The following is a 17710-nucleotide window of genomic DNA, read 5'->3' as shown; positions in this document are numbered from 1 at the left end:
CTAAAATATGTTGATTGTCCCATGAGTCTAGTTCAGAGTTCCCACCCTGATGTCTTCTAGCTGTATCTTCCAGAACAAGTCTCAAAATTTGGCAACTTTAAGATTTGTGGACTTCAGTTCCCAGAATTCCCCAGCCAGCAACTGAAATCCACAACCCTGAAAGTTGCCAGGGTTGGAGATCCCTGTTGTAAAACTGCAAGTCAATATGGCCAGTGATGAACCAGCACATCTGGAAAACATCAGATTGAGGGAAGCACATTTTAGGGGCATGGGACAGTCTCATAGATCTAATAAACGACAATTTTCTTTTCATGAAAAACCTGAATTGTTACCTGCGCAATCATATCTCCCATGATTTAAAAAAAACCACAAGAACATTTACATTATTTTTTGAAACAAATATTCTTACTAGTGAGATGGAAGTTAAGTAGTTGGTTCCTTTTGGATTAAGAAATTAAGAGATTGTTCAAGAAATTATGATCTTTCCCAGACTGGTGCCACGAGATTAATTAAACTACCTCTCTTTGGTTTCCAAGTACTTCAGTTATTAGTTATTCTGGCTGGTGATGATGGGAGATACAATTCAGTAGTCTGGAGGGCACTAGAGAAGAAGTCTACCCAGCACTGACCAAGATACTTGAGTTACTAGAAAATTAATTTTTACATTCATAGATTATGGTCTGGATATATATTTAATCATATAATGAAGGCAGTGTTCTAAGCGGAGATTTTATCAAATGGCATACAGACTGCATATTGGGGGTGTGTGTGTCTGCTTTTTGATATTCTTCAGTGAACATTGATTGGATTCCTAATGGTTGTTAGGGATTTGCTGAAGAATAGAAAAGGGATAGAATGCTAGAGGGGGTGAAAGGATTCTAGTTTTATCTGTCTGTTGTAGAACGAAATTCTAGATAATTCACCAAAATGATCACAGATGGTTCCTAAACTCACATGGTTTAAACAAACCAAACTTAACGTTTCTACAAACCAATTGATTAATCCAGTTAATTATCCAGATTAACAAATAGAATTGAATAAGGTTTCTGATGAGAGGCAGTTAAATATTGTTGATAATCAAGTGGTATAAAAGTTTAATAAATTACTAGATTCACAATCTAAGACTAGTGAAAATTAATAATTCAAGTCCCAATTGAGGAGCCCAGAATTATTAAGATAGCATCTAAGAATAAAGGCAAGTCCAAGGAGGGTGGGTTTTTTGTAAAATTAGGGTGTTCAGATCTGATAAATTTAATGTTTCCATATACCAAGCAAATCCTTTAGGTATTATGATCATTAATTTAGCTCACTGCTAAAACTTGATAATAGTATTTTTATAGCAAGATAGCTATAATAAGGAATTAATGACACATGCTCCATGCACTATATGCACACGTATAGTAAATAGTATTTACAAATTATATCTCTTTCTTAAAGGCAAGAGGTCTTGATTTAAAAGTATTTTTTAAAACTACTATACATGATTTTTGTGTGCTGGTAATTCAATATACTAAACTTAGGTTTGGTTAATTTAAGCTTTTCACCAAGGATTAATTGACTATGTTTCTAACTTAAATCAATTGCCAACTTTAAGTAGAAGATAAAGCTACATAAAACACTGCTTTGTCATACAGTACAAATAGACCTCTCTAGGACCTGCATTGCTGACTTGAAGTTAACATGCCCCAAAACTCAACTTGAAACATTATTTGTCCAGCTTCAATGTTTGTGTTAGTGACACCAGTTTTACTTTAATGTAGCACATATTTCACCCAATTGACCATTAAATTAGTAAATATTTGGAATATCCAGAGTACTTTTGCATAGGTGAGAAACCCTTTAGAATATCTATATATTTTTTCTTATTGTACCTGGCCAAGGCACTACAGTATAAGAGAATTTCAACTCTGTAATGAAACAATATATTTTTATTATCTCCACTGCTGCTGTACAGTATCTGTCAAATTGCTAAATTAATCCTTCCTAAAATGTTTCCCTTATATAGCAAATTACTTTGGAAACCTTATAAGTCATCAAAATTTATACTGTGGACTCCGAACATACAAGACTGAGACAAGGTGTTTTTTATTATTTTCCTTGGCAACTGGATAAAATAGTGGCACTCAAACTATCATGTTAGATTAAGTGACATATCAAAGATGGAAACAGGCCAATCACACCCAAGAGATTTTGGATATTTGGTATATGAAAACAGCTGTTCGGAGTCTGCTAGTTTGCATCTTATCTGCATCTGTTCTCAATGAGATCCTAAGTTAGCCTTCCCTAAACTATTCTTCCTCCAGATGTGTAAACCTCAGTGCCCAGAATTTTCAGCAATAGACATGTTGTCTGGGCAACTTGGAAGTCTTCATATTTAGAGAGTACTCAGTGTGGAGAAAACTGCCATTGTATAAATAGCACTCTAGAACACTGCCTGTTTTACATAGGCTACATATCTTTAATGTAGATGATGCTGTCATACAAAAGCATCTTCATGTGATAGAAGTCATTCTATGAAATATATTGCTTACATACATTAAAGTTTCTCTCTGGAATAACATATTATGGATTTATTTCTATATCGTTTAGAGTTAGACCAATGTTTCTTAATCTCTGCAACTTTAAGATGGGTGGACTTCAGCTTCCAGAATTCCCCTACCCATTGCATAATAGCCAAAGGGAGTTTGGGAATTGAAGTCCACCCATCTTAAAATTGCAGAGGTAAAGAAAAACTGGCTTAGATAAAGCTGCTGCATTGTATGAAACTGCCATTAGGCTAACGTTGATAAACAGCCTTGCTCTTCAGGAGGGGTAATTATTACACTGTATATTGTGGAATTATATCTGTGTAGGGTCCCTCTCTTTTGAAAAAAAAAATCTTTCAGAACTTGACTTGGAATTGTCGTGTTCTGGGTTCCTATCACATCATGTTCTTACTAAGTTTTTAAAGCAGAACAAAATCACCTCTCATACAGGTGAGATAATGATGAAAGGTCAGGATATGGAATCCCAAAGAAACTATAGTAAAAGAACAGGGATAAAAATGGAGTCTTCTGCATTTTTACAACGAAGGAAACATTTAGAAGTGCTACAAAGCAGAAAGCCGTAGGACACTGGAACTCCAGCATAAAATATGGTAGAGAACATTTTTTTGCTGGGCAAATGAGTCTTTCTCTCTCGTTCCCTTTCATCTCTTTTTCAACCTTACAATGACTTGCTTTATTTGTATGTAAATGCATTTCTTGAAGGACATGGGTTATTCTGGGCATTTTCATAAACAATATGCAATACTGCTTGTGCATTGATGTTAAAATATTTTGAAGCTTGAAAAAGTACAGTAGTTTATCTCTTTTTGACTCCAAGGTGCTTTTATTTAAACCACTCGGTTTTTGAAATGCAAACTTGACCGACTGGCAGCCTACTTGAGATTTAGACTGGGGCACAGGGAGGAAAGGGGAATGTACTCCAAAAAGCTTGATATTTACAGCTGGAGATGTTGCACCTTACTTTTAGCATTTGTTTCGGGGATTTTTTGCACTTATTGTGGGGGGGTGACAGTGCATGCGCATGTTTACATTCTGTAACTTTGGATTTATTCCTACTGTGAAACCGAATTGTGTTTTTGTGCATTTAAAAAAAAGGAAATAAATTCCAAGCAATATTCAGTTTTCTGAGTGTTTATTTTCTATTCTATTGTTCATCTTGCGTGACTTCAGCTTGGAGTGGTTGGAAATGAAAACCTTTTAGGAGGTTCTGCAGCTGACCCACAACAATTAAATTAGGATCACCCTAGCACTAAAATAAAGTATTCTTCTTTAGGAAGTTTGAGAGAATTGAGGTTTGCTTGGCACAATTCCAATGCTTGCATTTCCAATTTGTGATTCTATGCAGAGGTGGGGAATGATGGCCCCTTTATGACTTGTGGCTGGCTCAGGAATTCTGGGAGATGTAGTCTACAAGTCATAAAAGGGCCATCATTCCCCACCCCGTTCCACAGTATGCATAGAACCCTGAAACAATAGGATAACGCAGCATATACATCTGTGTATAGAGCAGACAGCTGTGCATGAACTGTGACTTCATGTCTTTCATCTTACTTCTGCTTATTATTTTTTTCCTTTTCATTGGTTTTTAATTCTGTGCTCATTGCTCAGTCACAGTTACAAGCTGGGCACTTACATAAATGGAATGAATGATTAAATAAATAACTCTGCCCGTCTTTTATCTCTGGTTCATAGTAGGTAAGCTAAATTGTAAAACAATAAACAAAATACCAATAAAGGATAATATTTGTAGCTCAGGATTGAAATGAGGGATCCTTGGTGCTCTCTGAGCTTCGTTGTTCTAGTACTGCTTGTTCTGTACTAGTACTGATGATGTTACCTAGTTTGGGTAATAAAACGTTTACAAGAAAGCAACCAAGGTCAAAGAGCACTAAAGACCCTCCAGTAAACCAAATAATCAAGAAATCAAGCAAAGGAGAACAAAAATGGCGAAACCCATGCCATTTACCCCAAGTGGGTTAAGGTGGTGTTTTTATATTAAGAATACTGTACATAAGTTAAATACCCACAGATTCTGTTGGTTGACAACTGAATAAAATAAAATAAAGTACAAATTAACCTCCAGTATTTTGCCCACGATGCTAAATCACTGAAGATGTTTCCCACTTTGTTGTAGAATACTGATGATATTTTCCTCATAGTGGCAGCACTTTCTGCAACTAAGAAAATGGGGCAGAATTATGTCAAGAATGAGGAATGAACTGTCTGAACTCTGGAAGACATTGTTATGTAAATATTTTGGGTCACTCATGATGCAGTAAGAAAACGTCATAGCTCCTAAACACCTAGTTTTGCCTCTGAGTTCCAGACAATCACAGTGCTCTTCTGAGAAATGTTTCTCATTGTTTAAAGTGAGAGCAATAAATGCATATGAGAACTCTTCTAAGTCCTCTTTGCTTTCCAGTAGGGCTGAGTCATAATACACATGGAGTGAAGGTAAATTACAGCAGTGCATATAAAAATCACTGTTAGGATAAATGGCACTGTGGTAGCAAATGCTACAAAATGCACCAGGAACTTTTCTTTCTCCGCTACACTTAACAGTTTGAGGAACATTCTGTATCAGTAATTCTACTTTGAAGATAACAATTCCTGGCATGATTTGTACTCCATTCATGGTTCAGTTTTATTAAAAGAGTTCAGATCCCTTTCTTGTAAACCAAACCTATAGACAGGGTTCTAAGCTTGTTCATCTGTCGTATTCTTTTTCCACGTGAGGAATGAGTGGGCTGTTTAATCCTGAAGATTATAAATTCCACGTCAAGAGAAAAAGCAATATAAGTCTCTCTGAAAAACCAATCAGGCAAGTTCTTCAAGAAATCTAATCTGGGGAAGGAAGGAATAGACTGCTATAAATCAATTTATAACAACCCTTGGGGTGCTGAAGAGTAGCAGTTACAAGAGCTTTGGGGCACTTAACCAGCCTCATGGCTGTGTCTTTCTCTGGGAGTCCCAAGATAGATGACAACGCTAGGTCTTTCAAAAGGCTGAAGATTGGGGGTCTACCTCACCTTTGGGGGGGAGAATATTCCAAAGGGCAGGGCAACAGCAGACAATGCTCTCTTCCTGGGGCCCACTGCAGAATTCTGTATATGTGCTGATGTGATGGGACACAGATGGTTCCATAGGTAGTTTGGTCCCATGTCACTAGGGCTTTAATGATCATAACCAGCATCTTCAATTGGACCTAGAACCTGGCCGACACTCAATGCACTCTTCCTTGGGTGCCCAAGTTAGCTTGTATGGCTGCATTTTGTACCAGCTGAAGCTTCCGGATGCTTTTCAAGGGTAGCTCCATGAAGAGGGCCAGTTACGTCTGGTTGGTGGACAAAGTCATCAACAGAGCTAAATGCAAGTCTTTAGCAGAACTTAAAAGCCAAGTATATGGCTGTAAGCACTGAGTGGCTTCCCCACAACACACATACTCGTGCTTTTCATTTCTTCTGTTAACCTTCTGAAGATAATCTTCAATAGAAAAAAACTCAGATTTTTTTTCTACAGATTGCTATAGAAAATGGCTACAACTTAATGTGAGATGCTAAGATAAGATAACATTTAATTGATTTAAAATAAAAAAGTATATTTAGTATCTCTTTCTCTCTACCTCTTCTGAGATATGATGCCTCCTAGTTCAATTGTACCTGAATGGATGCAGTGTGAAGCTCATTTCATAATAATACTGCTTTCATAACACTTCAACAATTTTAGACTTCTGAGATCTTCTGGTTTTTTTTTTACTGTACCACTGCAAGTTTTGCAGTCTCGTTCATATCAAATAAATAGAATTTTTAAAACTTCTTCTGTATTCTTTTCTCTCTGAGTGTTTTGAAAAATCAAGTTGTGAGAGTCGTATTGCAAGGACTATGAAAGAAAAACCTAAACCAGTTTTTCTGCGCCTTGGGGTAGAAAAGATGTATTACATCAAAGTCCTCTGGCATAATTTAGATTCTTTCTAGATGGCAGAGACCAATATTTCTCAAGCTCTGAATATTTAAGATGAAAGGACTTCAACTCCCAGAATTCCCCAGCCAGCATACACGAGTTGTGGTCCAAACATCTGAAAGTCCCAAAATTAAGAAACACTGGCCTAAATATATAACCCATATAAGGAACAGATCTTCATTTCAGCCTTACTTGAGATGCTGGGAATTTAAACTGATATCTATATAAAGTATCTGCTTTGCAAACTACCTGTAGGCCCTTCTCAGATGGCAGACAAAATTTGGTTCATATGCGGTCTTGATTATTTATGCTTTAAAGGAAATCATCAACATTTTTAAATAGGCCCCTAAATAATAAACAGCAAGGTTGATTCAGTGTTACAGCAAAAAGAAAACCAAAGTATTAGTTTACTAAAATCCAGTGTATCAACATACAAGAGAGCCAATTTAATGTATTGGTTAAAAGCATCAGGTTAGCACAGGGGTCCCCAAACTTTAAGACTTGTAGACTTCAACTTCCAGAATTCTTCAGCCAGCTAGCTATGCTTCTGGACGTTGAAGCCCGCAAGTCTTAAAGTTGCTAAGTTTGGAGACCTCTGGGTTTGCAAATCAGGCGATCTAGTCCTATCTTAGGCATGAAGCCAGCTGGGTGACTTGGAGCTAGTTCCTCTCTCTCAGCCCTAGGAAGAAGAAAGCAATGACAAACCACTTCTGAAAAGATTGCCAGGGCTCTTCAGGCAGTTGAAAGGAGTCAAAGACTCACAAGCATACACACAGACACAGACACTTCACATACACAAACTTACCATAACACCAAATCCAATAACTTGGTTCAAAACAAAACATACTTGAATATAACACATGACATAACAACTATAAATGTGTTTCTTGAATATAACAGGTTCCAGGACTCCCTTAAGGCATAATGTGGCTTAACTACCCTAACATTGCCAAAAACTCTAGAAGAAACTGAAAGACACTTGAACAAGCTAGAATGCCTCCAATACTATTGGCATTTTACTGTATGGGAGAAAAAATGTCACCCCAAGTATTTTTTCTGTTAAGTTACAAGAAAAATGGACTTTGAATGGTTTATAGTTTTGTATTAAATCAGAAAATGAAATGAATTTCTGTATAAAATGATTATAGCTCTATTGCTCTGCTGCATTAACATCAACAAGGCCCTTTATTAGGAAACATTCAGAAAAAAAACGCATACATTACCATATTTGTACTTATCCAACTTTGGTAGGCAGGACACCTCCTAGAAGTACTGAGGCTGTAGGCCAGACTGGGAGGTTAAAATAGAAAGAGGTAATGGCAAACTATTTTAAATATTTAATCAAAAATAACCATAGAGTTATTTGAAGTTAAGGAAGTTTCCAGGAATATTTCATTAGTGATTACATCAGACATGTCTAACCTTGGCAACTTTAAGCCCTGAGGACTTCCAACTCCCAGAATTCCCAAGCCAGCCAGCTGTTGAACTAAATAAAGTTACTTTCTACTCATACTCTAGTACACGGGTGTCAAACTCAATCACATCATGTGATGTATCATGACATTTTTTGCCTTTGCAGAACTGGGGTGGGCATGGCCTGCGTGTGACGCATCCAGCCTGAAGGCCACCAGTTTGATAGGCTGCTCTAAGACAAAATCCCTATGACTAAAGAACTGAGTCACTCTTCAGTAGCTGGTACCTTTTTAAGAATTGCCAACACAACCTTCCCTTCCATTACTGATTGCATCTTGGCATGGCCCTTTTTTTGGCCATGAGTGCCTTTCCAGTCCGCCCGCCTTCCCAGGATATGTTCCAGTTGGAGAGTAGTTGAATATGATAAACATCTCAGCTATCCTACTCTATTCCTAGTACAATCCCATATGGATTGTTGGTGTTGAATTCAAAGTGTTCTTCTAAGGTGAATGAATCAGTCTCTCGGATAAATTAAAGGGAAAACATCCTTATTGCTCTACAAGCGTATACATGCCAAATAACACTGAAATCCCCACCATTTTCCAAATCAACCTAGTCTAGTCTTCCCCTTCTTCCTCTTTCCCCCAAGTTAATTATTTGTGAATCTTCAGTGTGACGCAAGATCTCTGTTATATGCCAGAGCCACTTCACTTCGAGAGTCTCTAGGAAGCCATTTTGCATCCTCAGTATTATTTCATACCTTCCAGAGGCTGATAATGGATGAAGAACTCATCTGTATCTTCATGTTTTCATTTCATTTCCATATTTGAAAATTATTATGAAATGAACAGGATGATATCCAGTGGCAATACTCCTGACAATACATATTTGGAGATACTGGAGTATGGAATTTTATCTGCCCAGGTTTAGGGTCTTAGTCTAGAATTCCTGGACTCATAACATTGGAATGATCTCCCAGTTCATTTGAGGAATTCAAATTAAAACTTCCCAAACAGATGGATGTTTAACCTCTCTTTAAATACTTTCAGTGAAGGAGATACACCAATCAGTTCCACTATTGTCAAGCTTGTGAGCTAATCCAAACAGAAAATATGCCTATATGAACTATGTATTTTATTGTCAAGTTAAATTAACAAAAAATTGCAAATCTGATTCCTTCTCCATCACCTATACAGCCCAAGAAACTAGAGAGGGTCCCTCAGGCCCACACTCCTTCTGACCCAAGCTCTCTCTTATTTGACCTTTTTTCTGACTGTAGTTCTTTCCCCTGTCTCCCAAGGTCAGTCCCACTTGTCATTACAATAGTTGAACTACTCTTACATCAGGAAGTTTCTTATAACATTTAACTGGAATCCATCTTCCTGTAAATTTTTGCTATGATAGAAAATAGGCTTTACCTTCTTATAGGTATAGTATTTTGAGAAGGTTATAATACCTCTCTCATTTTTCTTCTTCTCAAGACTAGCAGTGCTAATTCCTTCAATCTTCTCATAGGTCTTAGTTTCTAATTCTATTGTTCTTTTCTTAACCCATCGATTCATTTCTTGATTCATTGATCCCTTAGGTTGATCTCCACACTGTACTAAACAGGGGAACTCAAGATGGGGTCCCATCAAGACCAAAATGAAATGGATTCATGACTTCCTGTGATTTAGAAACTTCCTTCTGTTGATACAGCCTAAAATGGCATGTCCTTTTTTGTAGTTGCTTCACCGTGTTATCTTATATTCAATTTGTAATTCAATACAGTTCCAAGATTCCCTGATGCTGTACTATATAGTAGCTGCTAATGCTAACCCAAGTAACATCTATTCATTACTTTTACATTGGCTACTATAGTTAGGAGGCTTACTTACTCACAAAACACATGCCGTGATAAAATTGGAAAGCAGAATACGAGAGTTCTGTGGGTACATTGAAGACCTGAGAATTAATTAGGCAATTGGGCAATTTTGAAAGTGAGTAATATACCAGCATTGAACTTCCTTGGAAACTTGTCATCACTCTTTCCAGTCTTCCACCAGGCTTATCCAGCAAATGCAGAATTTAAAGCAATAGACTACAAATTCTTGCCTGATGTGCAGAGGGAGCAAGATAATAACAATCTATGCAAAATATTCCTGTTGTTCCTCACACACACTAACTTTACTTTAGTTGCTGTTGGCCTTTTTTTCCCTTAGTTGGGCTTGGGCTCTAAGGTTTTGTTGATATGTACGGAATTTAGAAATGTTTTATGGATGCCTCTGTGAACTATACTTACCTATTCAACTTTAGTTATATACATACACACTTATTTTGCTGAAAAGTGCTCAAAATTACAATGTGTTCTTGACATCTTTTAATTATTCTGGCTAATAGCAGGTAGAAGTTCCAATGTACTTCAGATCCAAGTGCCTGATCATTTTATTTGTCAGTGGCACAGATTCAAGCAATTACATTTGACACTGATTAGAGATAATGATAAAAGGAAGATAATATAGCTGGAATTTGTGGTTATAATTTAAAATATAAAACACTGCATTAGACAGTGGTACTTCATGCTGAATAGGAATATTAGTAAGATTTAATATCTAATAGCTTATATTTGTCACAAGACAAAGGATTTATTAATGATACAGATTATCAGGAACCAATTGCCTGATAAATTGCATATTTTAAGTTTATGATCAATAGATAAATAGACACATGGTACAAATACAAAGAGAAAGGATATTCTGTATGTTGGATGTCTGGTTGTTTTTGGTCTGGTTTGATTTGTAGTATGTCTGGGTATATTAACAGCTGGGAATTAAAAAGACTGAGCAAAATGCTGTTCTAATTCTGGACACAGCAATTATCTAGTAAAAACATAGTAATCTAGTACCTTCCCTTCCCATTCCACCCAGTATCTAACAATATTCAGTAGCAGTTGCAGCAAAGGCTGCTATCTGAGAACCCCTTATTATTATTTATTTTATTTTCTCTCTGTATCACACTAATGGGTTTGCATTCATGCGGATGTTCATTGTGAAACTGTTTATGATTGATCTAAAACAGTGGTAGTCAACCTGGTCCCTACTGCCCATTAATGGGCATTCCAGCTTTCATGGTGGGCGGTAGGGGTTTTGTCCCCTACTTTTTAACTCACCATTACTGTGGAACCGGTGGGCGGTTAGAAAATTTTACTACTAACAGAGATACAAAAGTGGGCGGTAGGTATAAAAAGGTTGACTACCCCGATCTAAAACAAGAGTCTTCAAACTTGGCAAGTTTAAGACTTGTGGACTTCAACTCCCAGAATTCCTCAGCTAACATGACTGGAGGAGGAATTCTGGGAGTTGAAGTCCACAAGTCTTAAAGCTGTCAAGTTTGAAGACCCCTGTTCTAAAAGGTGACAGCTCTCTTCCTTCAACTCTCTATGGAAGAGTAATCTGACAAAACTGTTTCAGTTCCTCTTTGTCTCGGCCATTTTGGTGACCCTATGAGGAGCATTCTTTGCATGTTGGGACTTGAGCATATATCTCTTTCCTCTTTCTTAAAAAAAAGTGCACTATCATTTGTAGCTCACAGTTCTTCAGTAGCTTCCAGCCCCAGCCCTTCAAGATCAGCTTTGAAGCTCTTTAGCCAATTTCTCTTTCAGGTCCTTCCATATAAGCCTGAGATGGAATTCCTGCTGATTTTAAGAAAGGTTGAAAATGCTAAAGTCCTATTACAGGTCACAAGTTCTTGCCTAATTGTCTGGCCTGCAGGGTGTTTATATCTGGTCCATGGGGCTGCCCTAGAAACAGTGAAGGATTGGCCTACGGTGCCTCTCCCAGGGAAAACGGAGTTTGGGAGGGTTTCATGTGGCCCTCCCAAGCTGTTTTCCCTGGCAGAGGGTTGCAGGAGGCCATCATAGCTGAGAACAGAGCTCGGGAGCCTATTTTCGCCAGCAAACCACTCGGGCCACTACAGGCACCCTGGCACAAGTGACGTCAAGCTGGTACGTCCTCCTGACCAACCCCCTCGAGGTCAAACACAACCCTGATGCAGCCTTCAGTGAAATCAAGTTTGACACCCCTGATCTAGTGGATGTTCTCCAAATCTTGCATTCTTTACAGCAGGGATTCCCAACCCCCAGGCCACGGCCCACTACTGGCCCATGAGCCGTTCGGATCCTGGTCGTAGAAGCGGCGGGCAAGTGCATGCATGCACATCCCTACTTGCATGAGCAGCGGACAAGCATACCCATTCCATTTGCTCAAGCGGCGGTGTGTGTGTATGTGCTGGCCTCTCGCACAGATGGAGCTATGCCTGCATGTGCCGTTCACTCGCACAGAATCATCCCCCCCCCCCCAAAAAAAACAGTCCACAAAGTTGGAAAGGTTGTGAAACTTCTTTAAAGTATCTTTAAAACCTGAAGGAAACTTTCTACTTTGTGCTAATGCAAAATGGAATAGATATTGCCTTTCTACTTGATAGGAACAGATTAGTCCTTGTTCTTTGCCAGCAGAGATGCCTTTTTGTTTCCTGTTAAGTATTAAATGGAGACCCTATTAAGCTTTTAGGATTTATTTGTGCAGCAATTCAGTTTTTCATTCTACTATATAAATACTACTAGTATTTCATCAATTTTCATTTCTTTGTAGTTTAAACAATTTTGATTTAGCTTTCATAGCTTATTTCCAACCACTTACTAAATGGGCCCCTTCTTGGAGACTTTCCATTATCCTTGCTCAGTTATCATCCAAAAAATTTTGTGCCAAGGATCTTCTGCATCTTATATCTTTTCACTGTGTCTCTGTCTGCCATACAAGTAAACAGTGTCAGCTCTACATAACTTTGCATAAACACAAGATTATCGTCTGTGATAAGGGCATTGTTTCTTTAAATTTTCTCTACTTCTCAGATGTCACAGGTTTTAGTGGCCTGATGTTTTTTTCCCATAATCCTAGTAAAAAACAACAACCCCATTTTACACTGTCTTTGTGTCTGACATATTTTGGCACTGATTTTCAGCTAGGAATAAGACTATGTGCAAATGTTCTTCCTTGTCATTTTAATCCATGCAATGACCTCTCTGTCTAAGCATGATACTTTTTGTACTTGATCATTGAGTTGAACTAGCTCACTTTTTGCATTAATAGCTTTAGCTCTTCCAGAGGATGCTCAGGGTCTTTTCCCCAGTTCCACTGCAGCTTCTGAAGCTTCATCCACAGGAATGAAGGAATTGTCCACCTCTGTGAAACATCATTGGCTTGATGTTAACTGTATAATGGATGCTTTTTCCCCCCTGCAGAGCTGTCCTTCGTTAGTTTTCAGAACCACTTAATTGATGTCCTCATATAAGTGTGCTATTCTTCCAGTTGCTTATCTGGAATGGAAATTGTTTCGTTTGGTCACTTGACTGAATAGTCAGCCATCCTGCCTTACTCCGTCTGGTAGTTTGTTTCGTGTAGGAGACACTGAGCAGCTGGAGAATCAGATCACATGACTGTGGGACACTGCAAATGGCTGTAAATGTGGCCCAGTTGCCAAGTACCCAAAGTTCAGTCCTGTGACTGCAGGAGGTGTGTGTGATGGTTGGAACTTCCAATCTGCTCTCATGATATTTGCAGCCTGGACCTGATAGCACTAAAACTAATACAGTCTTCTGGCATTGCTCCACTCCCAAGAGGCCATCCTGAGCCACTGCTGCTGCTGTTCCTCCCTCAGAATGGCTAGCTTGTGCCACCCCAGCACCAAAACTTCCTCAGGTGTAGCAATTCATGGATCAGAGTGTTCTACTTAAACTACACCAGATGTGTTTCAACTTTGTTCTTAAAGTCCCCAGCTAGTAATGAGAGGAGTCTAAGATATCTGAAGGACACCAGGTTGAAAAGAGAGTACTGAAGGAGTAACACAGCATATGCCATTTGGCCCAAAAGGAGAAAAAGACAACTTTTTTGTGTTTTTTTACATTGTAAGAAAAAGTAAATTGTTGTTTTCTCCAAAACATATCCCCCCCTTTGCAACTTTGCTTTGAAAGACTGCTATGAGTCTCCTGTAGTCAGATCCTGGTTGGAAGTCAACAGTTTAGCATCCTGGTGGGACTGTTACAAAGGCAATTGTTCCAGATTTGCCTGCATGATTGGGATCAGGGCTCATAATATCTTTTGGTTGTTTGTTTCTTAATTCTTCTCCAGCTTCCAACATAAATGGCGTAGAGGAACCCAGTCTTGCTAAGAGACTGCGTGGTACACCAGAACGGATTGAATTGGATAACTATCGGCTCTCAGTACAACGGGAAGAAGACTTGGAAGAAGTGCCAGAGGAGACATTGGCAGAGCACAACCTCAGCAGCGTGCTAGACAAAGGAACGGAAGAGGATGTACCCAGCAGGTTATTTGATTTGGGCATCTTTTAAAACTTCCGCAGTTAGGTTTTTACAGACTATGCTGAAATATACTTCTTCAAATTAACTAGCAAAATATCTATTAATATATTGTGACACCACAGACTGAAAAGAAAGACGGGTTTTGAGATCTATTATAAGGTCACTATTATACTCTGGTTTCCCTCCAAATCTTATAAAGCGTTTGTATTCTAGTTGGTGATCTCAACTATTTTTAGCACCGAACACATTTTGCCCTAAATAGCATTTACTGCTATTTTTTTACTCTTTATCCTATAAAACTTAGTAAGACCAAAAATGATTTGCATGCTTCTTCGGATTTAAGATTTTGGGGCACTTAAATGAAATGAAGGACCTGAACCTAAACACTGTCCAAATAAGAGGTCAACCAAAATGCTACATCTTGGGTTCAGCCTCTAAATTAAAAAATGGCAACAGCCAAATTATAAAGCTTGCAATTTTCCAACCTTTTTGTTTTACAGAAAAGGTTTGTAAGCCTTCTTCTGCAAACACAAAAATGCCCTCAGATGTTAACACTTTACTTTAAAATAGGGGCATCCAAGTTTGGCACCTTTAAGACTTGTAGACTTCAACTTCCAGAATTCCCCAGCCAGCTATACTCCCTGGACACCCCTGCTCCAAAAGAAGTACAAAAACTATTCAAACATTGCATTGGCACCCTTTTTTCTAGTACATGGTTTCATCAGAACTCTATTGCTTGGAGATTCACTCAACCATCTTAAATCATAGAATCATAAGGCTGGAAGGAACCTTGGAGGTCTTCTAATTCAAGCCCCTGCCTAAGGAAGGAGTCCTTATACCCACCCTGGACAAATGACTGTCCAATCATTTCTTAAAAACCTCTACAGGCAAGTATTAAAAATGTACAGAAACAATTGAAGGACTCCATAGGTTCCAGCTAGAGTACTTGCTGTATACTCTATATACTCCATTTTCAAGTAACAGCAAATTCTTTTGTCTTTCGAAGAAAATAAAGCTAACATTCTTTCATGACGGTTTCTTATCTGACAAAGTAATATACTGAAATAAAATAATGTTTTTGTATTTGCAGGGATTGGGAGGGAGGAAAATACCCAGATGATTTACATAAAATTCCCAGATGATTTACATTTGTTAAGTTTGCCCATAATTTTACTTAGCAACCTTGCTTTTTTAAAAAAAGAATCTGTTTGAGGAAGATAGAAATAGAGGATAGAATGAATGATTCTCTAAGTTTGGTGATTATTTTTCCCCCCCAAATAAGGGCCATTATTTAAAATGTATTAATAAAGCATGGGTTGAATAAATGAGATACAGACATTTAAGTGACTTAGACTATTAACTATGGAGAGAGAAAACTTGAAAATGCAATTCTCAAGCTCTCTCCACTCATACAACAGATTACAAAAATTTCCATAGGTAAAAAAAATGGTAGGGACAACTTTTTTTCTGTGAAGGTAGCGAATGAAACTATCATAGAACATCTGAAGGACTTAAAGTCAGGAATAAGTAATATTCCTTCTGATGGTTTGACAATTGCTCTCATAGTCTCTGCTCATTGGGCATGCTGACTGCTGTTGAAGGGTATTGAACTACATGCTCTTCAGATAGGGGTATGGTTGTTATACCCCTATTCTTAGCAAATCAGCTTCTCTAAATAAAGTTCTAGATTCAATTTTGCCTTTATGCCATAGAATATCCAAGAACTTATATTTCAGGTTGTTGATGAAGATAGAAACTCATTCATTCCCAGTGTCTCCTACCCCATTAAAAGAAGTGGGGGAAAATTTGAATAGAAAAATTCAATAGACTATATAATAGATTATATGATCTCAGATACAGCTGCTCGTCTTTTGAAAATTCAGAATCATGGAAAAACCACAACTTAGCACTAAGTGCATGTTTGTGTGATCTCCTCTTTTCTCCCAGAAATCTTTAATTGAAATGAATGAATGTAATACATAAATATATGAAATTTGTATCTGATATGCAAAAAAGCTATTGCTGGCTAGATGTACAGGTAGTCCTAATTTATGACCACAACTGGAATCAGAATTTCCATTGCTAAGCAACGTAGTTGTTAAGTTATGCCCAATCTTATGTTTTCTACAATTGATAAGGGAATCAAGTGATTGTTAAGCAAATCCAACTCCTTCCCCCTCCATTGGACTTCGTTGTAGGAAGCTGTTTGGGAAGGTTGCAAATGGCGATGATATGACCTCAGAACATTACAACTGTTGTAAATGCATGCCAGTTGCCCTGCGCCCAAAATGATGATCATGTGATTGTGGGGTTGCTGTGATGGTCATAAATATGAAGACCATGAGTCATTTTTTTCAGTGCCATTGTAACTTTGAATGGTTGCAAGTCAAGGACTACCTGTACCAGGGGTGTCAAACTTGCGTCATCATGTCGTCGTGTGATGTATCGTGACTTTTTTTTCCCCTTCGCTAAACCGGGGATGGACATGGCCAGCATGTGACCCATCCGGGCTGCAGGCTGCAAGTTTGACACCCCTGGCCTGTACGATATCGGGCTAAATGGTTAGGTATTCTGAACAGTGGTGGGATTCAAAATGTGCTACCATCGGTTCGGTGGGGGTGGCTTGGGGGTGCGCTTTGCGTGCGTGCGTGCATGCCAATCACGTGCTTTGCGCACGTGCAGAGGCTTTCCTACTGACGTCTCCTGCAATCCTGCACTCTCCCTGTGTCTGCAACAGCTGGCGCGCGGCAATCTGCTGTGCCACGCGCAGCAGCTGCATTTCAAAAGCAGGAAATAAAGGTGGACCCTACAGCAGATTGCTGGACCAAACCGGTTCGCTCCCAGATGATCTTTGGAGCTACCAGTTCGGCCGAACCGGGCCAAACCAGTAGAATCCCACTCCTGATTCTGAACTGATAGATGATAGTTTCCTTTGGCTATATTGATTGAAAAACATTAGCTGAAAGCCTTTCAAGATGCCTTTTGCCTGTTTTCTCAACAGTAGTTCAGAATCAGAGATAGAGGAGGAGGAAGAGGAGGAAGAGGAGGAAGAGGAGGAGGCAGCAGAGCAGCCCAAGCAACCGACCTCCGATCTTGGTGGCGTGCCGTGGAAAGAGGCTGTGCGAATACATGCCATGCTGAAAGGGAAGAGTGAGGAGGAGCTGGAAATTGAGAAAAACCATGATAATGAAGAACAGGAGGAGGTGGAAGAAGAGGAGGAGGAGCCGGAGGAAGAAGAGGAGGAGGAGGAGGAGGAGGAAGAAATCTCTAGCGAAGGTTAGTAATAGTTTTTTCCCCCGTCTAGGTATAAATTTGTGTGCTGATGAATACATATGTGTGTGTGTGTGTGTATTCCTCTTTTTCTCTGGAAAACTTACATATTAATACATAGCAGTAAATCTGATTGAGTTTGATACATAAAAAAATTCTAGGAAGT

The 17710-nt window shown here is 38.6% G+C and overlaps 1 protein-coding gene across 31 annotated transcripts in view; it reads left to right on the top strand.

The window, feature by feature from the left end:
- MICAL3 (microtubule associated monooxygenase, calponin and LIM domain containing 3) overlaps positions 1–17710 on the top strand; it is a 216465-nt gene that overhangs the window by 147652 nt on the left and 51103 nt on the right. For 30 of the 31 annotated variants that reach the window (XM_087968628.1, XM_087968658.1, XM_087968656.1 and 27 more), the window contains 2 exons: positions 14084–14279; positions 17276–17550. In XM_087968628.1, coding sequence (XP_087824754.1) covers positions 14084–14279; positions 17276–17550 — 471 coding nt within the window. The remainder of the gene's footprint in view (positions 1–14083; positions 14280–17275; positions 17551–17710) is intronic. The other variant, XM_087968631.1, reaches the window with a different exon arrangement.

Source organism: Notechis scutatus, chromosome 6 (assembly GCF_049901735.1).
Source record: "Notechis scutatus isolate UNSWTSFEM ecotype Mainland chromosome 6, rNotScu1.2, whole genome shotgun sequence".
In the NCBI taxonomy this organism is placed as follows: domain Eukaryota; kingdom Metazoa; phylum Chordata; class Lepidosauria; order Squamata; family Elapidae; genus Notechis; species Notechis scutatus.
The sequence above is the reverse complement of the archived record's forward strand: the minus strand, read 5'-3'. Positions and strand labels throughout refer to the sequence as shown.